Consider the following 25,316-nt stretch of genomic DNA (forward strand, 5'->3'; position numbering starts at 1 on the left):
AAATATTTGTGACCCAAATATTTGCATTTGAACGCTTTTTTTTTAAATTGAAAAGGTTACTTTTATTGAAGTAAACTTTTTTGATTGAAAATGTTTTTTATTATTATTGAAAATGTTTTTTGATTGAAAAGATATTATTTTATGAAGTGATTTTTTTTTTAATTGAATACTATAGACACAAATTTACCTCCATTAAACTAGCTACATAAATAAAACAAATTTAAAAAACTAAATATGCAAATACTGTTCAAAACACAATACACAATATTTAAAATTAAGAACTAAACAGAAAAAAAAAAAAAAAAAAAAAAAAACAACGTTCATATCGCGTAGGTTGGTCTGGACCACTTCTGCACTCCCCAGGTCATAAATTCCTATGCAAAGACAAGCAAGGGATAGAGTGTTTCTGTAGTTAGAGGGGTGTTGTGGTATCAGCCACAAACATGGTCTCCCTCACCCCTCACACTGGTGCTATCCCTGTCCACAGTCTCGTCACTTCTTGGCTTGATTACTGCAGTTCGATTCTCTTTGGTCTCCCCAGAAAATTCCTCCATAAACTCGGTCGTCCAGAGATCAGCTGCCCACATCATCACCAAAACCCCGTCCATCTCCCACATCGCTCCTGTCCTCCCCATACAATTCTTAAACTCACTTCATCGCGCTAACATACATGCGCCGAAATAGCTCAGTTGGGAGAGCGTTAGACTGAAGATCTAAAGGTCCCTGGTTCGATCCCGGGTTTCGGCAGCATTGGGAAACAATTTTAGTAACATTACACCGTGTACGGAGGCAAAGCCAATCACAGCATTATATTATCAAACTCAATCACGCTTCCTGCTCTATCGTTTGAAAGTTAAATCAAATGTCCTCGATCATGTTTGACAGCTGGGCCAATTACAGTCACCGCATTATGTTATCAAAACCAATCACGCTGCCCGCTCTATCTCTTAAAACCAATCACGTGGCCTGCTCTATCCTTTAAAACCGATCACGCTTCCTGCTCTATCTTTTAAAAGTCAAATCAAATGTCCTCGATCATGTTTGACAATCCAATCACGCTGCCGCGATCATGATTATCTCTGCAAGCTAATCACAGGTGTTGGATCATGTTATATTCTGGTATTATTATTTTTTGATTAATAATATTTTATATTATAGTTACTGGTATTCTCATTGTATTCATATTATTATTGCTATTAACATTGCTTTATCATTATTATTATTAATATTATTGTTTTTATTATTTACTGGATTCTTTTATTATTTTGTATCGCTATTATTATTATCATTATTATAACCATTACTACTATAATACTGAATAACTATAAGTATATAGTATTTATACTATTTATTTTATTATATATTTATGGTATAATTACTATACTATATATGTACATAATACTTTTTTATTTTATATATTGAACAGTTTATGTGTAATATAAAACTGGTGACTGGTATTACTAGTCTAATTACTAGTATTGATCTGGATTGGTGTACAGTATACGACATAAGACATGACAGACTTCATTGCCTTTGCAAATAAACAACGAAACTCTGTTGGTAACAGTCAGTTAGCAGCAGTTAAATAATAAAGAATAGAAATCAAGTATTAAAACAGAATAAAAAGAAGTGGTAAGTATAAAAAGGTGCATTAAACAACAGTAAACATCACATGGAATTTAAGTTTTAATAGTTTTCGTTTATTGTATTTTACTTGGACTTTGACACCTAATCACAAATTATGAAAGCTTAACGCCAACATTTGATTGCACTGAATGGGATTCGAGCACGATTTCTTTGTTTTTTTTTTTCTCTCTTTGAGTTGGGAGAGCATTAGACTGAATCTAAAGGTCCCTGGTTCGATAGTTCACTTTGGAACATTCCCAATAACGATCGCCGACATTTTAGAAGGAAAAATACTTTACCATTGCAACATATCTTGATAATTGCCAATTATGCAATCGCAAATTACACGTAATTGGTTCTATTGTCTTAAAATGTATTTACTCACAACTTTTAAATAAGAGTGGATTCTTCCAAATGTAAATCTACATTTTCCCTTAAAGAGCTCAACAACTCTGTGTAAATAATGGGTTAAAAAATTCTATATATTTGTTGATAAGGTTTTGGAGGCAAAAATAAAGAACAAAGGGTTTGTGTTGTTTTGTTGTCATTTTGTATATAGTTTTCCCTCATTATGGGCCTATGCTAGGAATCAAGATAATTATATCATGGATTAATCTTCGCTTCAACTAACCAAACATTCCCTGTCAGAGAGAAGCTGTCCTACGATCATGTGTAACTGCAGGGTACTCTTACGGGTAAAACATTTACTACAAACATCACATTCAAATGGTTTCTCTCCTGTGTGGATTCTCAGTTTTGAAGCTGCACTGAGTGATGCTTTCTTACCACCCACACATTCAGATGTCATTTTTACCTGAACCTTCTTCTGTGAACAAATCTGTTGAAATGAACCAATCTGTGTTTTGAAAGCTTTACACCCCATTTCAGGATTTTTACTTGAGTCAGACAACTTTCTCTTTTTCTTGGGAGACTCAAAGTCAGCTTCAGTTTTAGTTTCAGACTCTGGCAGAGGTTTCTGCCAACCATCTTCAGCCTGAAACAAGTCTGTCTCCGTTCCATCAGGACCTTGTAGTACTAAACAGCTTGGATCTGGGTTGCTTCTGGTCCTTTGCTGTTAATTCCCACAGTTTGTAATTTCATTAATGCATATAAAGTATAGCTTGAAGGTTCCACCTTCATGTTGATGTGTAGTGTAGCTGGGAGACCTGGGGCTTCTCCTCTTCATCTTCACATTTAACAGGACAAGCAGCACTGTTTGTCTGCTGCTGCACACAAAGCTGCTTTTCCTCCTGACCTTCACTGAGCATCTCTGGTTCCTACATTATGTGGAGACGCTCTGGGAGCAGCTGCTCCACATTCTTCCACTCACTGAAAACATAACCAGTGACTGACTGCTGCTGGAGCTGTAATCTGTGCAGCTGAACTGTGGGCATGAAGGCAGCCAGCACAAGTTTTCCTGTTTGATCTGTCTTTGGAACAGACTGGGAACCTAAATGTCTACTGGAAATCCTTGCACTCCGTGTTCAGTCTTGATGGCTTGTAACCGAGTCTTTTCTTGCTCTGTTGCTCTGCATATTTCTATTGCTCTGTCTAACATTAGACGTCTTTCCTGTATCAGTCTGTGATGCTTAACACAAGCTTATCTCTGAGCATGTCAATTTCACTTACTCCAAACTCACAGTATTTGCTTTTGTTACGCAGCTCTGTTATGAGTGTGTTTACTGATGTCCCTGCTGTCATCTGATGGGACCAATATTGATGTCGTTCAAATACAACATTTTCCTGTGGACTAAAGTAATCTTTAAAGACTTGAAAAACATCCTCCATTGATCTCCCTCAGCACTAACTGTGTGTTGTACACTTCCTGTCCATCCTCGCCGATGGTGTGGAGTAAAATGTCAATCAGTAATTGTTCATCTTTCTCCCCTGAGGCCACTATGCACCTCCGAAAGCCATTCTCCCAGCTGTACCAATTATCAGCAGAGACACAGTGGTGACGGTGCGTTGAACTGCTCCATTGTGCTAGCTCACTTAGCAATTAGCATTCTGCTCCAGCCTCTCCGTGTTTAGGCAACTCCGTCTTCTGACTCCGTGTTGTGCTCTGTTACCTTCCAGTGGAGGTTTAAGGCACTGTGCCTGACTCTGACTCTTCTTCTTCTTCTTCTTCTTCTTCTTCTTCTTCTTCTTCTTCTTCTTCTTCTTCTTCTTCTTCTTCTTCTTCTTCTTCTTCTTCTTCTTCTTCTTCTTCTTCTTCTTCTTCTTCTTCTTCTTCTTCTTCTTCTTCTTCTCCTCCTCCTCCTCCTCCTCCTCTAATTCAGGGTCTTCTTCTGTATTTTAAGTCAGTTTTCCACATATTCCATGGAGCGTTACCGCCACATGCTGCACTGAAATTGGGACGAGATTAGGGAGTTTCAGTCTACTGTCCACTTTCTGCACATTTTTTCCACTTTCAATACATTTTCGGCACTTATAAACCCTTTCACCACTTTTCCACCTAATGTTGCATATCTTGATCCATTATTGTCACTTTTAACCTCTTCTCACCATATTTTATGCTTATTTCAGCCAATACATCCACAATCACGATTTGTCATGCCCCTTTTTTGCCGCAGTTTAAACTAATTGTTCCTACTTTTTAAAATTACATTACCCCCATTTCTGCCCCATTTAAGCCAATATTGACACCTTGAACCTTTTTTTTAAAAAAAATTTGAAACAACTTTTTCTGTCTGTTTTGGGCAACTCTAATTTGCACATTTTAACCATTTCCCATTTATCCTATTTCACCACCATTTTATTTCTGATTAAAACAAGGATTTACATCTTTAAGATGACTATATACTATGGCGCAAATAATAATAAACTTCCTGGATAGTGAATATTATTCAGATAAATAAGTAAATGTTATTATGATTATTATATTATTCAGATAAATAAATAAATGTGGTTTTCACAGACTTATAGAGACATCATTTTGCTGACTTTATGGATGGGCCCCATAAAGCTCTCCCCTTTATGGCCCTCTCTCCACATGACAGTTCTTTAATGTTCATGCCTGTGTTCAACCACCTGCAGGTACAGTGAGGGTCCCCAGTCTCTGACTAGAACCTTTATTTTGGGGTCGTGGGCTGAACAACCGCTGCAAATAACTACTGTGCAGTTGTCGGGAGCAACAGGGCGTGTCCATCGTGTGACGTCAGACGGTGCTTGTTTTGGAGGAAGTGAGCTCGGCTGTTAGCTTTAGCACGTTAGCTTGACGGAGAAAATCCAGCGTCTACGTGAACCGAGCGAGAGAGCCGTCAATTTTCCAGCGTTACGCAGATAAAGTTTCAAACGCCTGCGGTGGAAGTGTGCTTTCTGGCTTCCAGGGCAGAACTGACAGAGTGACTGTGAGAGCTAGCGGAGCTCAGGACGCTGTGAACGTGTTGTTTTGTTGAGGCAGACATTTGGAGAAGCCGTGACTAGCTTCTCGGCTAACTCTAACCAACCGAGCCGGAGGAAAAGTCCACATTTGGACAGTTTTTTTTCACAAGCGGGTCTTTGTCCAGGTTGGTGACATCTGTCTTTGATTACATTATACTTCAACATTATGGTTCGGTGAATATTACATCACATTTGTTGATGATATTTCTTGCTAACCACTTGTCCCTGATGTGGCAGGTAGTAGTAGTTATCCAGAGGACCGGGACAGTGTTTGATAAAAGATATGACAAAATATCATGGATTTCTGTTTTACATTTACTAAAATGTACTTTTGGACCTGCTGTTGTCTGGTATTCGCTCTGACTGCGATGCTAACACTTGACAGACCGTCCTCGGCTATAAATTATCGTCAGGAAATCGATTCTGTCCTTGTACGATTCCTTCAGGTTGTCATAATAAGTGAGAAAAGTGGGTTGTTTAGTTATTCTTGTGTGGTTTTGGGTTGATTTATTTGGTGGAGCCACAACAAGCCACAGTGTTGTAATGTGTGCTAAGTCATGGTGGTTCTGTTAGTGGTGTGTTTTAAACCATGTGATCGCTCCCTGACACTGTGTCATGGGGTACAGATTATGAGAGCAACTCGATGCTAGTTTGCCTTCATGTATCGGCCTCTCGATGTCACAACACATACAGTTTAGTTTGGTGAAAACATGGCAGGATGAGCACAGATATGGCATTCTAAAATAAACAGCACATTTTTGTAACATTTAGCAACAAACCTCGTTTGGTGATATTTACTTTTTTGTTAAATCTAAATGTAATATATTAAATTTAAATGTTAATTTTAGATCTAAATGTTGAATGTTTAAAACTAAATATCAAATGTTAAATCTAAATGTCACGGGTGAAACTAAATATTTAGCTAATATGCAAATTCACAGGAAGTATCAAACTAAAAGCTCACATTTAGATTTAACATTTAATATTATATGTAACATTGAATATTTCGTTTTAACATTGAGATTTAACTTAATTATATTTTTACCAGAAAAAAACATCACAAATTTCACAATTTCAATATTGCTGTTAATCTGGCCAAAAGTAACATTAAAAAAAATTCACATAGGTTTTTTTTTTTTTTTAAACGTGGTTTGTTGCTAACTGTTGCTGTTTATTTTAGCGGGTGTAACTTTACAATGTCTCAGCTGATTGTAGTGATTGTTTTTAATTTAAAAATAGACTTACACAGTTTTTTTTTTTCTAAAAGAAAATTAGAAGTTTTTTTTGTTTTGTTTTTTTGTTACTGCCATACTTCAGTGCCCAGTTTCCCAAAGTGGGGTACGGGTACCCCCAGGGGTATGCAAATTGTCATAGGGGGTACATGTGTAAAAAATACTAATTGGAAACTAGAATATAAATTGGCCAACTGTCGGGAGCCTCCATGTATTACCACAAATTACACATTAGTCAACGACCCATGGTTACAGATTATTATTCTTTTATTATTATATATTGTTTCTAAACAGGGTAGGTAAAACTCAGAGACAAATATCACTGTAGGGTTACATTGTATGTGACACTACAATGAAATTCAGGCGACTGCACATGGCAGAGGTTGAGAAACACTGCATTACATTATGTTTTTTAAGCGTGCAGAAGTAGGGGGTACATAGCTTCAGGTTAAATGTCTGAAGGGGTACAGGACAGTGAAAAGTGTGTGAAACACTGCTTTAATGTAAGTTTTTAAACATTTTTGTGGCCAACCGGAAAGTTTTAATTGATCTTTACGTGGTTGACTAAACATTGACTTCTAGCTAAGTTAATAATGAGAAAATCCCACAACATATCATTTCTTTAATATTAATGAACACTCTCAGGGTGTTATATTGGTAAATCTTTTGAAATACATTATTCCTCATTTTAATACAGAAGGATTATTGAGTTTAAAGAAAATGTAAATACCATATTGCCACATCATTGTATCACATTGACTCTTAAATTACACTGATTTATTAATTGAACAATAATAAATAAACTATCACCATACATCTGATTATGGTTTTTGTGCTAAAGTAGCTCCAGTTTTTCCATTTTAATATCAGTCATATAAAATAAATCATTATAAAATCGACAAACTGTTACATAAATGGTTTATTTATGAAGTTTGGCAACAACAAAAATAGATTTTTTTTTTTTATCATTTCAGACTTGCCTTATTGATATTTTTTATAATTTCTTTAGATGTTTGTGTGTATTAATGTTTTTTTAACATTAGAATTTAACTAATGCATTAAACATACTTTAGAGATAAACAATTGTAGAAATACTTCATCTGTAACTTTTTTTTGATTATTTATATATAATGTAGTGGTGTGAATGTTTTTGTTTGCTTTAAATAGTCAGCCATGTATAGGAGACTATCTAAAGCACTCAGAGCTTATCATCAGTCACTGAAACCTTTTGGCTTATAGAGCAAAGGTTGTCGTGAGGGCAAATCTGTGTTTTTTTCCATCTCTGATCCATCCTCATAAAGGCACTGCTCTGTGTGCAATCATCTTCTCTGATTTATTTTTGTGTCTTTATTCACAGCTGCAGCAAAATGACGTCAAGGAAGAAAGTTCTACTGAAAGTCATCATCCTCGGAGACTCTGGGTAAGTGGGATTTTGCCTCACAAACAAAGGATCATAAAATATATACATATAATCGGCCTGAAGGGGATTATGTTTAGGTTCCCTGTTTGTGTTTGCTGGAAAACGGACGGAAAAAAACAGAATTCACGTTCTCTTTATATTTCAAATCAGGCCCCAGCGTGACACAGAAATAACTCCCATGCATATTCTGGGACGATATCACATATTTACATGCTATTTTTCACCAGAAAATGGGAAATTGAATGTCTAGAAAGGGAGACAAACTGACAAATATGTCCAATTCTGCCCATAATCCCGATCAAAATCTTGTGCTCCGTGTTATGGTGAGACTAGTGATCATGTTATCCTGTGATTGAAAACAAATGCAGAGCTTCATCTGAAGTGTGTTATTAATGTGACAAACAAGCGGTTAAGATTATTATGAGTGCATTAAAATCTGGTACAGTGACAGGATTAGCTGATGGTGTATTAGCTAAACTGGTGATCATTTTACTTGGTGACATGTCATAGCAGAAGCATCTACGCTCACATGGCTGTGTGAGATTTCATGCCCTGGTTAACGAGAATTAAAGGTTTCACAAATAATGTTTTTTGAGTCATCTGATGCATATACATGTAAATATAATATTAATCTTGACTTTATTTAGCCGATGCAGCATGTTTGGTACAATTTGGGGAAGTTTAAAAGGCAGTAAAGTCCTCTAAACAGGGAAAGATGATGAAATTAAAAAGTGTAACGTGACATGGAAATGCTAAATTCTGAAATGGAAAATTTGAAAGGAGCAAAATAAAAGCGGTTTCTAAATGCTAAGAAATGTCCTGGTCTCCTCTTCTGTTTACACATACTGCGTCATGTGTTCTCGGCGAGAAGTGGTCATGTGACCAGGTACCTCACGTTCTGTGACGTGTATTTGCGGAAAAAGTGTTTCCATGGTGCTTTTGTAACACATTTCAATATTGAAACGTCTGAAATTCCTCCTCATGAAAGTGTAAAAACTTTTTAGCGATATTTGAGTGTTTTTTTCCGAATTCCGGTGTTTCCATCACCAGTTTTCATTGCGTTATTTAGAGTTTGCGCATTACCAAGGGTAATGGAAACACAGCTACTGATAATTGAAGGCCCTACCTATTTAACTTTTTCATCACATTTGAACTATGAACTTTATTCTTCTTGAAATAGTAGCAAAAAAGTCCTTAAAATGTAATATCTGCTAAGTCCTGCTCGTTTTATCCACAGCTTGTGGATATGTAGTGTTTATCGAAAACATTTTTTTTAGCTTTAAAGACTGAAATCATATCACAATATGTTTTGTTAGTCTACAGTTCAAATAAAACATAAATATACCTTTAGCCTGATTTTTTTTTTTTCTTAGTTGGTCTGTGTTTAAATGTGTGCTTTTTGGATAACAGTACAGAGATAACATTGTGGGTTTTAGTCCTGATAGATGGGTGTTAAAGTGTATCCCTCCATGTGTTTGTGAGTCAGCTAAAATACGCTCTGAGTGGATTGCACCATGTTTACAAAGGTCACCTGTAGTGACGAGCGTTTGTTGAAGCTCACGTGGTGGTCTGATGCTAATCACATCTGGGAATAAAAGGTTCAGTTACAGAATGTTTGGATTGGATAAAGATGATGAAATGTTCTGTTCTAATCTCACCAGTGTTGGGAAGACTTATCTAAATCTAAATATTAAATGTCAAATCTAAATCTAAATAGTAAATTTAAATCTTGAATGTTAAATCTAAATGTTAATTCTAAATGTCAATGGTGAAACAAAATATTTAGCTAGTTTGCAATTTCACTGAAAGTACCAAAATAAAAGCTCACATTTATAATTAACATATTGAGCAATAGATTTAAGATTTAATATTTATATGTAACATTGAATATTTAAATTCAATATTTAACATCACAAATTTCACAAATATTGCTCTAAATCTGGTCTAAAATAACATTTAAAAAATTCACACACATTTTTTAAATGGGGTTTGTTGCATATTTAAAGCTTTTTTTAAAGCTGAAAGATTGTTTTATTCTCACCAGTGTTGGAAAGACCTCACTGATGAACCAGTATGTGAATAAGAAGTTCAGCAACCAGTACAAAGCCACAATAGGAGCGGATTTTCTGACAAAAGAAGTAATGGTGGACGACAGACTCGTCACAATGCAGGTACGACACAATCACTGTTTCACACAATCATTTTGATTTCATCTTATCTCCTTTTCCAGTGCTTCTCAAACTGGTTTGACTCATGTACCCCCGTTCTCTTATTTCTGAATCCAAGTACCCCCTTTGTCCTGCTACAATTTTACTCAGAATACTAAAAGACAACTATAGAGCATAATGATGGAATGAATAAATGATAACACACATTTTAAAAAATCTAACTTTGTAAATAAGTGAAACATTATTTAGTTCCTCCTGAAATAGATTCATTTATTCACTTTTTATCATTTCTGATGTGGGACCAAGACTGACCCTTGTATTTTTAGTTCATGTTCTAATCAAGATCATTTTCATTATTGTGATCATCATTTTTAACCAAAGATGCACATTTTAAAATCCCTTTATTACGTTCGAATTAAATAAATAAATAAAAAAACAATGAAATATTTTTCATGCTTTTATTTGTTAATTTTCCACTCTCAAGCACCCCCTGTAGTGCCATCATGTACCCCTAAGGGTTTACGACCCCCTTTTGAGAAACACTGTCCTGTTCCAAACTCCCAGAATTCCTTGCATGCTGTGCTGACTATCACCAATGGAGCAGCCAGCACTAAATGTATTATTAATAATTAATACATTTTATTTAAAAGTGCCTTCTCAACACTTAAGGTAGGGCTGCACGATTATAATATTATCATGTTAGGTAAAAATACGTTGTTTTACACTATTTTTGAGAAAACAATGTGTACAGTTTACAGTGCAAAATTAAGCTTTAAACTGGAATTATGTGTGAAAAAAATTAATCCGAGAATTTAAAATGTACCAAAAGCCAGCTGAATAAATACACTATTGAGTGCAGGGGCCGTATTTTAAATGTAAATATTGCTGACGATAAAGGTCATTTAATCATGGCAACCAAAATTCAGAACAACTCAAGAATGTTTGACCAGAGAGACATGTAAACCCATGTAAATTTGCGATGGTAAAACAGGGGACGGGACCCAGATAAGCAAACTGCTTCTCTCGTCTCCTTTTTCGGCATGTACAAAAAAATGTAAAAAAAAAAAAAGTGAATGTAACCATGTCGGAAATAAACTGAATAAATAAATAAATAAATAAAATCATGATCACGATTAAAATTCAATTAATTGTGCAGCCCAAACTCAAAGTCACTTTATAGAGGGTTAAAAAAAACAACAAAATAACACAAAATTGTCATCAAAATCAAGAAACCAAAACACAAAATGAAATGTATTTAGTGTTGTGTGGAACATTTTTTTAAAGGTACCATGAATAGAACTTTGTCCAGTGTTTAGTTTAAATAAACATTTATTTAGATCAAGATTTCAACTCAACAGCTTTAGACGTCTTGTTATTTACTGAACACAAAGATTGATCATTGTTCCACTTTTTGGTCTAAAAACCTAATTTCCCTTGTATTTTCTTCTTGTTCTGTGCATCAGATCTGGGACACAGCTGGTCAGGAGAGGTTCCAGTCTTTAGGTGTTGCGTTCTATCGGGGTGCAGACTGCTGCGTGCTGGTGTTTGATGTGACCGCACCCAACACTTTTAAGACCCTGGACAGTTGGAGGGATGAGTTCCTGATCCAGGCCAGCCCACGAGACCCAGAGAATTTCCCCTTTGTAGTCCTGGGCAACAAGATCGACCTGGAGAACAGACAGGTAGCACATGCTAGCAGTTACTGATTGTTAGCTATTAGCGACAGATAACTTGGTTTTTGGATCAGACACAATTTATGTTTTTAGTTCCAGGAACATGTGACTAGTTTACCTTGATCTGTAAATTGTAATGCACAAGTGTTAGGAAGGGTAAACGCACAAGGATTTTCTAAATCTGAGGAGATAGATAAAACAGTTTTTCGTGCTGGATTCTGTGGTGTTCTCCAAAAATGTCAACAGATTACACCACACACAGCAATCCTGTCCCAGCACCAATCTCAGGGTGCATTCACACCGATCAAATGCTCCAGGGTTCATTTGCTCTTATAGTCCACCTCAGGGTTGGGGTCAATTAGAATTGTAATCACGTAATTGGTAATTAATTACAATTATATTGTAAGTATAATTGTAATTAAAAAAAACATTGTTGATGTGGTAATCGTAATGAAATTATAATTGACTGAATGAAATTGACTTTCTAATTGTAATTGCCATGAGAAATTATTAAAAAATGTCAATTATGATTTAACGCAAAACTGTGGAACCATGTTACGGTTCTATGTACAGTTCTACACATATGTAGTTAACAATTATTAAAACATGTTTTATATCAAGCTTTCCCACATTTTACAAACATGGAAATCTAGGGCTATACAGACACAAAAAAGGTTCATACACCCACACCAAAAATATTAAAACCTATATTTTCAATCATAAGGAAGCCTAACAAGGTCACCAATAGATAAGAAAGAAATGAGATGGATATTTGTTTTGAGTGTATTTTACATCTGATTTAGGACCCGTTATCATAAGAGATGCTAACAGGAAGCTAAGACATGAGGAATTGGGTTATTTATTTCAGGCTCGGTAATTGGCTTGTTGCACCGGGCAACGAAAATGTACTTCCACATATGACGGTGTAAGGCACCACACTTCTGGTCCAGTGACGAGACTGTTACGGTGCATAAAAAGTGTTTTAGATTTTTGACAGGACAGTATGTGATGGCTCTTCTACGTCAGCAGCCCTTAATGTTTATAAAGCTGTCTAGCAACTTAGCTGTAAGCTCGTCATGCTTCCAAAAAAATCTAATTATGATGCATATTTTTTCTGTATTGTATTAGTTGAAACCCTTTTAGTCAGCGCAGTTTGCCCTGAGTCAGAGAGAGAGAGTGAGTGGGAACAGTGGGAATAAATAGCTTATTAAAAACATCTGCAGTGTGGACGGAGTGTGTGGGCTCTGATCTGCTCCAGCTCAGCTGCTTGTGTGTGAGCAGCAGTGGTGACTGAACCTCTACTGTCCTCACAGCAGTGAGTGATACGTGCTTTCAGAAAACTCTCCAATAGCACAAGTTAAAGTTCCTACATTTGTTACTAGTCTCTATGGAGAAAACGGTTGCGAACAGTTCCACAGTGTGCGCGTGCACTTAAGTTTCGTTCAGGAGGGGAGGAGAGAGCGTGGAGCGCCTTACAAATCTCACACTGTAGCTTCAACTTTGAATACTACATGCACCGGTTACTATAACTAAATACAGAATATAAAATACAAACTCACCTGCTATAATGGCGAATTTGGTCATCCGAGTTAGCAAAGCGCTCCAAAACACGTCCGCAGCTGCCGCTACTCTCTTTGATTCAGAGCCAGCTCAAATTGTCTCCGCAGGTCCTTTTCATTTTGGCGTAAGCACAATATCACTGGGTAATAAATGCCAGCTACACACTCTTGTGTCCCAACTTGGACTGAAGTTATCTGTCCAGATTTTGGCTAGCCATTGCGGAATCGCTGTATTATTAGCAGGAAAGCAGTGAAAGCTAATACAGGAATTATACCGTGAAGAAAAGGTAGATCTCGGTACACAACAGTGTAATAATGCTTTGATAGACCAGTCGCCTCTTTTTGACACCGAACATGCTAATTTTTCCCTCCACTCGCTGGCTTCGTAACAACAACAACAATGGACCAGAAGTCAGCGCCCTCACAAACTGTGACCAGAAGTTATTGGACGCCATGTTGTGCATGTATCCAATAGTGATTCTGCTAATACTTTCTTTCTGGCCGCCTTCTACTTTTAAACATGTTAGTGTAATCTAACTTTAATGCTATGCTAATGCTACTGTATGTTATGTAAGTATGTAGCCTCAACTTTTAAAATTTTGTATATGTTTTATAATTGTTGTTGGCATTATACACCTTACCCAGGGACAACAGTTGAAAACTAGCTTTGCAGCTAACACTGACATATTTACAGAAATGTTAATTAATATGTACTGTCCCTGTCAAATAATTGTAACTGACTGTCTGAGGATAAAAATAATTGTAATTTAATTGTAATTTAATTGTAATCGAGAAAAATGCTGGTCACTGTAATCATTGAATTGTAATTGAAAATGTAATTGTAACTGAAAAATGTAACTCCAACCCTGGTCCACCTCGTTTGGACGGAGTGAACATGCAACGAAGTCTAGAGCAGATCAAACATGAGAATTCTAGAGCAATTGCTTCTGTCGGTCTCAGAGCGTTTCTCAATCGAAATCTAGTGCAATTAGGAACGCTGTGAACACAGGAAGTATTGGCAATGGCGTAGAGTGCACGGCATTGTTGGTGGCCACTCGACATTAAAATCCACCAATGGTTTGGCAACTTGTTGCTACTTCATTGTTGAATGTTATGAAAGAACAAACAGAGAAGGCAGAAGTTTCTGAGCACTCTTAAGCTCTCGCTTTGACCCATAGACCAGAACTTCTTCTACTTTCTGTTTTTCTGCAAAGAGAAGTCTCTACTGCAGGCTGTTTGGAGTGGATCAGAAACCGAGCCAACCCAAGGTGATAAAATGATCAGCTGGTTTAACCCGCATTGATGTCATGACATCATCAGTTAGAACATTCTTGATTGAAACTCTGATAACATCACTGTTGATGACATCAGTGTTCTAAAACAATGTGGGCCAGAGCCAATCACTGGAGAGCCCACCCCCACACCCCACCCATTTTGGAACATTGGTCCTACTTCTCCAGCGATGATGTCTTCCCTATGTTCCAATGTTGTTATCCCTGGAGAGCCCACCCCCACGCCCTTTCATCTCTGTCCAAATTACTCCAAAATAACGGATGCACACTCTTGGGGTATTTGGAAGCCGTTGACAAAGTTTCAGATTGATCAGATATCGCGCCAGAGAGATATTCGCTCCACAAACACACACAGACGTTCTTTGCTTTTATAGATGTGTATCTTGTTTAAGTTACTCTTGTTTCTTCTAATCTATTTGTCAGTGCTCTTGTACATCTGTTTAACAGATAACGTTGGAGATCAAATGTTGGCATTTCTCACTATGTTATGATTTGAATCTGTATCGCAGGTAACGACCAAGCGAGCACAGGCCTGGTGTCAGAGCAAGAACAACATCCCGTATTTTGAAACCAGCGCAAAGGAGGCGATCAACGTGGAGCAGGCCTTTCAGACTATCGCACGTAACGCTCTAAAACAGGTAATGCACTGCAGCCAACAGGAAGTATAGGAAGTGTTAGATTTTGTTTACTTTGAGCGGTTCTTCTGTTTCCAGGAAACTGAGGTGGAGTTGTACAACGAGTTCCCTGAGCCCATTAAGCTGGACCGGAACGAGCGTGCCAAGCCGTCAGCAGAGACCTGCAGCTGCTGAGGATCCCTCAGTCCTCAGTGGGGGGGCATTGCCCTCTACACCCGCTCTTGCCTTGTCTACCAATCACTTTCTCCCACATAGCCCACTGTGTTTATTCCTAAAACCCGACATACAAGCAGCATCCCACACAGACATGCGGCACTCGCCTTCTTTGTATGTAAACAACAAAAAAAAAACACGCACATTTTGTAGAAAATATTGGCCAGAGAACACCTGGAAAAAAAAAGAGTTCATCAGTGATTTGTGCAATGTTTGTTTTCATCTCTTATACATGTTCATGGTGGCTGTGGTTTGGGTTTTTCTTTGGGGCTACATGTTTATTGCTGGTTTCTCTCCCAGCATTGGATCTACTTTAGTTTGAATCCCATTGGTGGTTAATTGAAGCATTGCTTGGAAGTGTCTCTCATCAATAGAGAAACCACTGCTCCTCTCATTTTTACTCATATGTGATGTGGCTTTCACTTTAAAAACGCCTGTTACCATTACCTCAGACAAAGTTTTTTTAATGGCTCCATTCCGATACTGGACGTGAGGGTTGTGTTCAGGTGCTTCAGAGATTCACACAAATGTGCTGCTTTTTCAATCCAAACTGGAAACAAATAAAGAATCCAGTTGAACAAAGGCCATCAGTCTAGCATGTACAGATGGGTTTGTGGGACTTTGCTGTTTATTCTTTCTTTAATGTGATTGTAGCTCAGGTCGAGGACTCACATTTGGCTTTTTTTTTTTTGGTGCCATTGGTTTAATTAATATTGTTGACACAGCAGATTAAATTATACACATTTCTGAATAGTTCCCCTTAAAAGTTTAAATATATCTCAACACTGAACTCATCTTAGCTGGATTGTTTAGTTTGATTCAACCACAAAACTTTGTATATTTACAAACTTAAAAATCATATGTGGAAGGCAAACGCTGTAAATCTAAATATCCGACTCTGCTCATGTTGGCTAATGATTTAATTAAGTGCTTTCTTTTTTTCTTTTTTAAAATAGATCCGATCTTTAACTGTTACCATTAAATACATCAGAATTTCAACATAGTGACTATACTGTAACTCGGAAAGGTTAAAAAAATGAGGGGTACTGGCATTCATTATTATAATATGATCAATGCATCAACATTGTTTGCAAAAATGTCTTTGAGTAATAAGGGTAATAAACATCTTGAATAAAGCATATTGTGTTGATAGTTTTTTTTTATTGAAAGCAGTATCTATTTGTATAATAGTACATTCACAAAGCTTATAAACAACAGAGTTTAGAACAGATTATATAATATAAGTGCCTTCACTTGGTCCTTGGCTTCTTATTGGCTCCCTGCAGCCACTGCTTTAGAGCTCCTGTAGGTTTGCTCTCGCTAACGTTCACTTCCTGCTCTTTTTCACCCTCTGAGGAGTCGGGTTCCTTCCTCTTCTCGGTACTGGACGTCTTCAACCAGCTCATCATCATCTTGCTGCTCGCTGTGGGCTTTGGCTCCTGGAAATCAAGAGTGGAGTTGGTCACAAGTGAAACTTCTAATAATGTGTTATGGCCAGCATTTTTCAGGAAATTTACTTTGATCTCCTGACGTGTTTCGACTGCCAACTGTCAGTCTTCCTCAGAGGCGTCTGCTGATCGCTTGTGTCCTTATGAGTTCTTTCTGGGTGTGGCCACGCTCCCTGTTACCCTATGGTCTGGCCACCCCCAAAAATAACTCATAAAGACACATTAAGCAGACACCTCTGAGGAAGACTGACAGTTATTATAGCAAGTTAATTTTGTCTTTTTTGAAAATATGTTAAGGTTTCATTTATTCAGACAACTTTTTTTTCAGGAAATTTGATCTGACATGTTTTTTGACCTCCAACTGTCCGTCTTCCTCAGAGGCATCTAGTTATTGCTTTGAGGTATCCCTACAAGTTTTTTTTCATAATCTTTCAATATTGAACAATATATTAAAATTTCATTTATTCAGACAAATGTTTTTCAGGAAATTTACTTTGATCTCCTTACATGTTTTGATTGCCAACTGTCAGTCTTCCTCAGAGGTGTCTGCTGATAGCGTTGATGTGTCCTTATGAGTCATTTCTGGGCGTGGCCATGCCCCCTGTCATCACCATCAAAGCGATGGGCAGACGTCTTTGAGGAAGACTGACAGTTGAAAATTGTGTGAAAAGTTTGATTGCAGGACTGATTTTATGTTTATTTTTTTTAAATTAGAAAATGTCTGATTATTGTGAGCAACTGGCGAAACCCAGTCTAATCTCGTAGACCCCAAAGTAATTGAATAAAATGACTCCAAAAACCCAAAACTACAGAAAAAATGCAAATATCGATGCAGAACAGACAAAATTACAAACACAAAAATACAAGTTTGGTTGCAAAAATCTAAAACAATAATGTCAAAAAATGGCCAAAAACACCCGAAATAACTCTAAATGCACAAATGATAGAAAAATACTCTAAAAGTCAACAAAAATCACCAAAACATACTAAATTGGCTCCATAAATTAAAATAACTAAATAAAATTATTCCATAAACACATAAAATGACTGAAGGTAAAAAAAAATAAAAAATACTAAAACCCCTAAAATTTGGCAAAAAAGAACTCATAAGGTCTAATCAAAGCAACCAGCAGATGCCTCTGAGCAAGACTGACAATCGAAACGTGTCAGGAGATATAAGTAGATTTCCTGAAAAAGGTTTGTCTGAATGAATGAAACATAACATATTATTAAAAAAGACTGAATGAAGTTGCGGGAATTAAACTTCTAAAGTGAGTAAAATAATGACCTTTTTGCTGTTGGGGTCGACAGGCTGGAGACACTCAGGGGAGTTGTTGCGTGAGTTGTTGACAAACGAAGACACAGGATGAAAAGACAGAACGTTCTTGGGTTGAAGCAGTTTGAGAGCATCTGAAGACTTCACCGTCCCAAAGTCCAGCCACTGTCTGACTTCTTCCTCTCCGTCCAGGACAGCAGGCATCCTGGACCCAAACCACATTTTACTGCTTTGTTTCTTTTTTTCCCAAAGTCTATCCTTCATTTTGCTTTCTTTACCTGTTATGGATGCTTTGAAGATTTGGAGAGGCGTCCACAGTGATGACGCTGTATGTGTAAAGGGGTTCTCCTCCCTCTGGGGGGGTCCAGCAGTCAAACAGCCCGGCCATGGTTAGCAGCCTCCAGCCGGTCCACTCTGCTGGTGCTTCTTCATCCTGGTCAGCACATAAAAAAGTTTACATTTAAAAACAAATAAATAGGGATGTGAGGATATATCCTAAATCGGCTAAACATGTATACAAACGAGAGGGTATTAAAATCAACACAGCACAGTATGTGCGTTGATACCCTGCTTTAACAATAGGGGGTGCTGTGACTGTTTTATGGCAAATTAATAAATGAAGAAATGTGCAGTTTATTTTGGTTTATGAGTTCAAACAGTTCTAATGGTTTGTAAGAAGGTTATAAAAAAAATACATTATTTTAAATCTGTATTATGACTAATCTGTTTTTTTTCTCCAAAAATCTGATCTCTATGTATTCAGATTGAAAGGAGTAAAGTGCATCATTACATCCCAATCTTTGATTGGATTACACCCCTACAAATAAATGTATTGAATTTTATAATCACAATTCTGGAGCGTTAACTTTAGGCAGTAAAACGTGGTGACCACATGCATCCTGTCTCAGTAAATACATTTTCTGCACGTCATTTAAGCAAAAACTGATGCTGGTATTATTTTAAGAAAAGTATAAAACAAACCGTGGTCTCTGAATCCTTTTGTTGTGAGGGCATCGAGGTGGTGGACACGTCCTCTGTTTTTCCTTCTTTCACCTCCTCAGTCTGAGGGAAGTAGATGAAAAAAGGCTGCTTGTCTTTTTCCACTTTCTGCCACTCATAGAAACCATCAGCCAGGATGACACAGCGCTGCCCTTTAATCAAAGGATCCTGAAGAATCACCAAAAACAAACAAAGCAACATGAGTCCCCTGGTTCTCTAAGTCTGGATTGGAATAGAAAGCTATTTTGAGTGTTTAGAATAATTGAAATGTAATTTGTATTTAGTTCAGACTTCTTTTCGATGAACAAGTCTTAGATAAGCTTTGTGAAACTTCCACCTTGAACGTCTTCTTCTCCAGGATATTCTCACTTCGACAGTTACTCGTGCTGTACTGCATCTTGCTCACATTCTTCTCTCGAAACCAGGGGGGAACAAGACCCCAACGCATGGACGCCAGCACACACTCATCAGCTGGAGCCTCCTGAAAACACACAAAACGCATTGGATCTAATCCTGGGAACTGAGACAGAGATATTCAAACATTTTGTGTTGTGTCAAAGGGGATATTTAGCGATACATATATATGAATTTTGTTCCTGAAACTTTCAATAACTCATTTATTCATCCTTTAAACTTATTCAAACAGAATGTGTCAGAAATGTCAATATGACATAGAAAATACACTTACACACTTACTTTGGAACAAAATGACACATTTAAACACTATCTAATTTATTCCTGTAACCAGATAGTTGAATGTGTAGCAAAAACACCGAAATATCAAATCTTGCTAATTAATTTTACTGCATTTATTAGACGTGTGCGAGCTTACATAGACCTAATCTTTTTTTTTTTCTGGTATGGTAAGAGGCTAGATGTGTTACAATACTTTTAGATTAATTAAACATTGTCTCAACAACTAGAGGTCCATAACCTAAGATTTCAATTTGTTGGACAGACTGAGATGTGTACAAGTGAATATTTGATAACTTACACAATAAAGATAGTTTTCTCTGTCATTTTTGTTTTCTCCCATGGGCCACATTGGATGCTCTAAAGCAGGGGTGAAATACTTGTCAATATAGTTTTGGTGAACTTTTTCTTTGTATCTTCACGAGTAGGAAATATTGTGGATCACTTACAATATCCTGAATTTTAAGCAATGGGTCAAAATTACTTAAATTTGTCACAAATTATCTCAAAATTTACAATGCAGTTTGACAGAATTCTATAGGATAATTTGCCAGGATTTTCTGCCTTTTAGAAAGTTTGTTCAAATAGGAAATACCCCAAAAAGTTTTAGAACCACTCGGCTTGAGCAGGGGTTCTCAACCTTGGGGTCGGGGCCCCATTTAGGATCGCAAGATAACGGGTCACCAGATGCCTTCAAGAAACACATTTTTTTTAATATTTATACCTTTTCTGCAACTAAACCAAACTTGCCATATTTTTTATTCATTTCAATGCATTTTTGCTGTATAGCTCTCTTTTCTGCCACTTCTCCATCAAATTTCATTACCTTTTTTGCACATTTTTTTCTACTTTTAAAGACATTTTCAGCACTTATAAACCCTTTCCACCACTTTCCCCATATGTTGACCCTTTATTGTCACTTTTAACCTCTTTTCTCTATTTATTTTACCATATTTCATGCTTATTTTGGACAATTTAACCACATTCAAGATTTTTCATGCCCATTATTTGCCGGTTTAAACTAATTGTTCCCACTTTTAAACCAATATTGACACTTTTTACCACTTTTTCTGTCCATTTTTGGCCACTGTTATTTGCACGTTTTAACCAATTTCTGTAGTTTTTAAAATCCCAGTTCATCACCTTTTCCACCATTTTTGGTCACTTTTAACCAGGTATGAACCCAGCAGGTCTCTCAGATCTATGGACACAGATCAGATAGTGGAGCCCAGAGTTCACAGTAAACATGGTGATGCTGCTTTTAGTTGTTATGCTGCAAAGAAGTGGAACAAACTGCCAGCGGAGCTGAAGTCAGCATCCAATGTGAACATTTTTAAATCAAAGTTAAAGGCACTTTTTTTCTCTACTGCATATGATTGAGAGAGAGATTTTTTGTCATGTTGTTGATGTAATGATGATTTTACTGATGATTTTAATTGATTTTACTGATGATTTTAATTGTTCTTATTGATTTAAATGTTCTTATTGATTTTAAACAATTGAATGTTTTATCATGTAAAGCACATTGAGTTGCCTTGAGTATGAAATGCGCTATATAAATAAATTTGCCTTGCCTTGCCTTGCCTTTTCATTTTGATTAAAACAAGGATTAACATCTTTAAAATTACCATGGTGCAAATAATAATAAACTTCCTGGATAAAAGTGAATGTTATCCCGATAAATAAATAAAAAAAAAGGTAATCGCAGATTCATAAAACAATGTTTTTCTCACATTACTTTATGTTTTGGTGGTTATTACCTTATCAAAGTGTCTCTGGGACAGTAGAACCGGGCTCCTGGTCTGAGGACTTTTATTGTATGAAGGTTTGTAATTATCTGCGTCACCGTCTCTCCACCGGGGTCGTCTCCTCTGTCCAGCCCGGGTCCGGTAGCTACAGGCCCGGCTCACCTCGTCCGGAGCCAGGGTGCAGGCTGTTCTTCCACACATGTCTCCGTGAGCTAGCCTATGCTATATCCACACCTGATAAAACACGTCACAAAAACACACAGTGGACAAACACTGCTCGATACTGCGATGCGAACCGGTTTCTGTTTGGCTCCTGGTCCGAACGAGACGACGGATAACTGCGTAACTTAGTGGCTCCGTTGAGTGTGTCTCAGTGCAGCCGCAGTAGTAGTGTTTAGTTGTGAGTATCAAACAGTTGACAGAGGCTGAGGCTGAGGAGGGAAGTGTCGGGACAAGTCCTGTGACGTAATAAGCTCCTCCTTAAAACTATGGCTCAGTGCAGAGCTACTTTTTACAGTCTATGCTGCAGAGCCGTTTATTATCATATTGGATAATATTATTATTACCAGAGTATCTAAACCCATTAATGTGTGCATTTTTAACTAATTATTAATTAATACATTATTAACATATGACGATGTACCGTATCAATAATGTAAATCACTGCAGTTATTGACGACAAATTTTATTTATTATTGTTTTATTTTTTTGTTCATCAATTACTAGACAATTCAGGCAACTCCATTTAAACTCCAAGCGACCACACCTGGGATCACGACCCCAAGGTTGAAAAATGCGGGGGAACAAACCTGCCGAAAATTAAAATTAAATGAATTAATAAATAGGCGTAAAAAAAAAAAAAAGGAAAAATTTAGATTAAATACAAATAAATAAATATAAGTGGTGAAAAATACAAAAGTACAAAAACAACAAAAACAAAAAAAACATGCAAAACCAAAAAAAAAAAAAAAAAATTTTAAATGCAATGAAATAGATTGATAAATAAAAGTGGAAATAAAAAAGAAAACACCAATTTAATATATATACTTTTTTTTTAACTTGTATTCATTTAATCATTTATTTTATACATATGAAACTTTTTTTTATTTTACTTTCTTTTATTCATTTATTTTTAATTTTGGCAGGTTTGATCCTCCATAGAAAAACACTGGCCTAACGTGATCTCGGTGGTGCGTTCAGAGTCCGTGGGAAACCGGGGAAATACTATGAATTTTACGCAACAGACAGAACGTGAAAAGTGGTCACGTGCGTTGTAAAACTGAACGTTTCACCTTACATAAATTATTTTATTTTTATAGTTCATATAAAACGTTAAGATCGCCATTATGTATGCATTGCTCACAATTAAAAACAAAAATAGACAATGTATCTTGAAAAGTTTTTTTTAAAAGTTTTTACGTAAAGTTGCGTGACGTCGTCGCCATGGAAACGAGTTGGATGCGGCATTTAAATTCACCTGCTGAACTTTAACGTTCTTAGCGAGCAGCGAGAGACGTTGAGAGGAGAGCTGTTAGCATCTGTGAGCATCTGTGAGCATATTTGAGCTGAAAAAGGAGAGAAAAACTCTACAAAACACTGAGAAAAGTCATCAAAAGACCTCTACACGACCAGAAGAAGAACTTCAGACCAGGACCAGAACTTCAGAAAAAGGACTTATAAGGCGACGAGACCAGAAAAGTGAACCATGGCCCTGCGCATGGCTCAAGGTAAGACACGTTTTAATTATTCTCACCTGATAGGCCTTATTTCATCATTTTAGCACGGAAAAGTTAAACATATATGATGATTTACAATCTATAGGTCGGTCTATATCAGGTTCGGGGCCTGAGACGTTTACATTTTATATTATAAGCCGACAGAAAATGGTTTTAACATAACGAAAATCAAGAAATGCTGATTTGTCATGTGTTACTTTGACTTTTGTAATAATTTTACTCTGATGTGACACTTTTAGTGAGCGTTTGGGCTGTTCCGACTGTTTTGCTGAGGTGTAATTATTTATTTAAAAAAAAACTAAAAGTAGATTTATTTAAGTCCTGTACTGACTGAGGTAGATTTAATGTAAATTTGTACTTTAGTTCATAAATAATTTAAAGACGAGTTTCACTTCATATTTTTCTAGATAAAATTGATACTGAACTATTTGTTTTGGTTTGTTTTTGAAGCAGCCAATGAGGTGGGTGAAATGTAGTTACCATGGATGCTGTTTGTATTGTTTGTGCTTGAATATTAACTTCATTTATTTACATAGATACATACTTTATTTCGTTAAATGGACTAGATTTTATATAGCGCTTTATCACCACACTGAAGCAGTCTCAAAGTGCTTTACATATCAGCTCATTCACCCAATCACTCTCACATTCACACACCAGTGGGACAGGACTGCCATGCAAGGCACTAGTCGACCACTGGGAGCAACTTAGGGTTCAGTGTCTTGCCCAAGGACACTTCGACGCAGAGTCAGGTACTGGGATCGAATCCCCAACCTCTCGATTAGAAGACAACCCTCTACCACCTGAGCCACGGTCGCCCTGTCTAACAGTCTAGCAATCTAACATTCTGCAAACAACAACAAAAATATTTGGTGTTTCTGTATGTGAGACCGTATAACAGTTTAAATGTACATCTAAAGGAAGGTCCAAACATGTTTCAGAACTTTAAAAACTTCATATTTACAATGTATTGAAATAAATATGTTTAAATATTACTGTTTGTTAAACATTTTTTTTTGTTGTTTATTTCAGGTGTGGGTCAGCCCGAGGGTTGGGTGGCTGGCTGGGCCGAACCCGAGGGTTGGGTCGCAGGCTGGGCCGAACCCGAGGGTTGGGTCGCTGGCTGGGCCGAACCCGAGGGTTGGGTGGCTGGCTGGGCCGAGCCCGAGGGTTGGGTGGCTGGCTGGGCCGAACCCGAGGGTTGTGTGGCAGGCTGGGCCGAGCCCGAGGGTTGGGTCGTAAGCTGGGCCGAACCCGAGGGTCTGGTCGTAAGCTGGGCCGAACCCGAGGGTCTGGTCGTAGGCTGGGCCGAGCCCGAGGGTCGGGTCGCTGGCTGGGCCGCACCCGGGGGTTCTGTCGCAGGCTGGGCCGAACCCGAGGGTCGGGTCGCTGGCTGGGCCGAACCCGAGGGTCCGGTCGCAAGCTGGGCCGAACCCGAGGGTCCGGTCGCAAGCTGGGCCGAACCCGAGGGTCCGGTCGCAGGCTGGGCCGAGCCCGAGGGTCGGGTCGCTGGCTGGGCCGAACCCGAGGGTTCTGTCACAAGCTGGGCCGAGCCCAAGGGTTTGGTTGTAAGCCGGGCCGAGCCCGAGGGTTCGGTCGCAGGCCGGGCCGACCCTCCGGTTTTGTTTCCACCCTGGACAGACCCTCGCTGGTCCGACCCTCCGGGCTCGGATCCAGGCTTGGATCCAGGCTGGACCGACCCTCGCTGGTCCGACCCTCCGGGCTCAGATCCAGGCTTGGATCCAGGCTGGACCGACCCTCGCTGGGCTGACCCTCTGGGTTTGGACCCAGGCTGGGCCACAGGTAAGTTCTGAGAAACCTCCATTGTTCGGCTCTGACTGTCGGTGTGAGTCTGGGACCAAGAGGCCTTGGTGAGGTGACAATTCTGACTCATCTTAGAGTCTTCTGTTTCATGTTTTTCTGGATGAGTTCTTTGTTTAAACGTGTCTTTCACAGCTAGTCCTTGCTTCTGGCTGGATTAGCTTAGCCTTTGGTTACATTCACGCCAAGGCTTGTGTAAATAATATCACCCTTTTTTTACATAGTTAATTTAGGTGATTAATCACAGCTGGCCTTTGCGTCTTGCGGGGCTTCTGATGTCCCGGGCAACGTCTGGCACCTGGACCTTTTTAGATTGTAAGGATTTTTTTTTTGTTTCTTTATGTCGGGCCACAGTGGGTGTAATTCTCCCGTCACTCTCGTTAACAGGTCAGT

General features: G+C 37.9%; 2 protein-coding genes and 1 non-coding gene across 3 annotated transcripts; 2 read left to right on the forward strand and 1 right to left on the reverse strand.

Annotated features, from left to right (window-relative positions):
• The first annotated feature begins 674 nt into the window (after positions 1 to 674).
• trnaf-gaa (transfer RNA phenylalanine (anticodon GAA)) lies at positions 675 to 747 on the forward strand. The gene has a single exon. It is a non-coding gene; the product is annotated as a tRNA-Phe (tRNA).
• A 4,023-nt stretch (positions 748 to 4,770) lies between these two features.
• Positions 4,771 to 15,368, forward strand: LOC114463162 (ras-related protein rab7). The gene is made up of 6 exons (XM_028446470.1): positions 4,771 to 5,135; positions 7,600 to 7,662; positions 9,707 to 9,833; positions 11,294 to 11,512; positions 14,864 to 14,992; positions 15,068 to 15,368. The coding sequence occupies exons 2-6, from the start codon at positions 7,610 to 7,612 to the stop codon at positions 15,161 to 15,163; spliced, it is 624 nt and encodes a 207-aa protein (XP_028302271.1). The 5' UTR covers positions 4,771 to 5,135; positions 7,600 to 7,609; the 3' UTR covers positions 15,164 to 15,368.
• A 975-nt stretch (positions 15,369 to 16,343) lies between these two features.
• On the reverse strand, positions 16,344 to 21,819 carry hmces (5-hydroxymethylcytosine binding, ES cell specific). Its single transcript, XM_028446472.1, has 6 exons — positions 21,379 to 21,819; positions 19,263 to 19,406; positions 18,908 to 19,093; positions 18,205 to 18,359; positions 17,939 to 18,131; positions 16,344 to 16,641 (listed from the first exon to the last, which is right to left on the reverse strand). The coding sequence occupies exons 1-6, from the start codon at positions 21,565 to 21,567 to the stop codon at positions 16,453 to 16,455; spliced, it is 1,056 nt and encodes a 351-aa protein (XP_028302273.1). The 5' UTR covers positions 21,568 to 21,819; the 3' UTR covers positions 16,344 to 16,452.
• Between the last annotated feature and the right edge of the window lie 3,497 nt (positions 21,820 to 25,316).

The sequence above is a fragment of the Gouania willdenowi genome, chromosome 5, assembly GCF_900634775.1.
Source record: "Gouania willdenowi chromosome 5, fGouWil2.1, whole genome shotgun sequence".
NCBI lineage: Eukaryota > Metazoa > Chordata > Actinopteri > Blenniiformes > Gobiesocidae > Gouania > Gouania willdenowi.

What these genes read in the sequence shown, in the direction of transcription:
- LOC114463162 (XM_028446470.1), top strand. Translation starts at nt 7,610, where the DNA reads ATGACGTCAAGGAAGAAAGTTCTACTGAAAGTCATCATCCTCGGAGAC. An exon ending in ATCATCCTCGGAGACTCTGG is followed by an intron (nt 7,663 to 9,706) that starts GTAAGTGGGATT and finishes TATTCTCACCAG; the next exon opens with TGTTGGAAAGACCTCACTGA. An exon ending in TCGACCTGGAGAACAGACAG is followed by an intron (nt 11,513 to 14,863) that starts GTAGCACATGCT and finishes TCTGTATCGCAG; the next exon opens with GTAACGACCAAGCGAGCACA.
- hmces (XM_028446472.1), bottom strand. Translation starts at nt 21,567, where the DNA reads ATGTGTGGAAGAACAGCCTGCACCCTGGCTCCGGACGAGGTGAGCCGG. An exon ending in CCCAGAGACACTTTGATAAG is followed by an intron (nt 19,407 to 21,378) that starts GTAATAACCACC and finishes GTGTGTTTTCAG; the next exon opens with GAGGCTCCAGCTGATGAGTG. An exon ending in TGGAGAAGAAGACGTTCAAG is followed by an intron (nt 19,094 to 19,262) that starts GTGGAAGTTTCA and finishes GTGATTCTTCAG; the next exon opens with GATCCTTTGATTAAAGGGCA.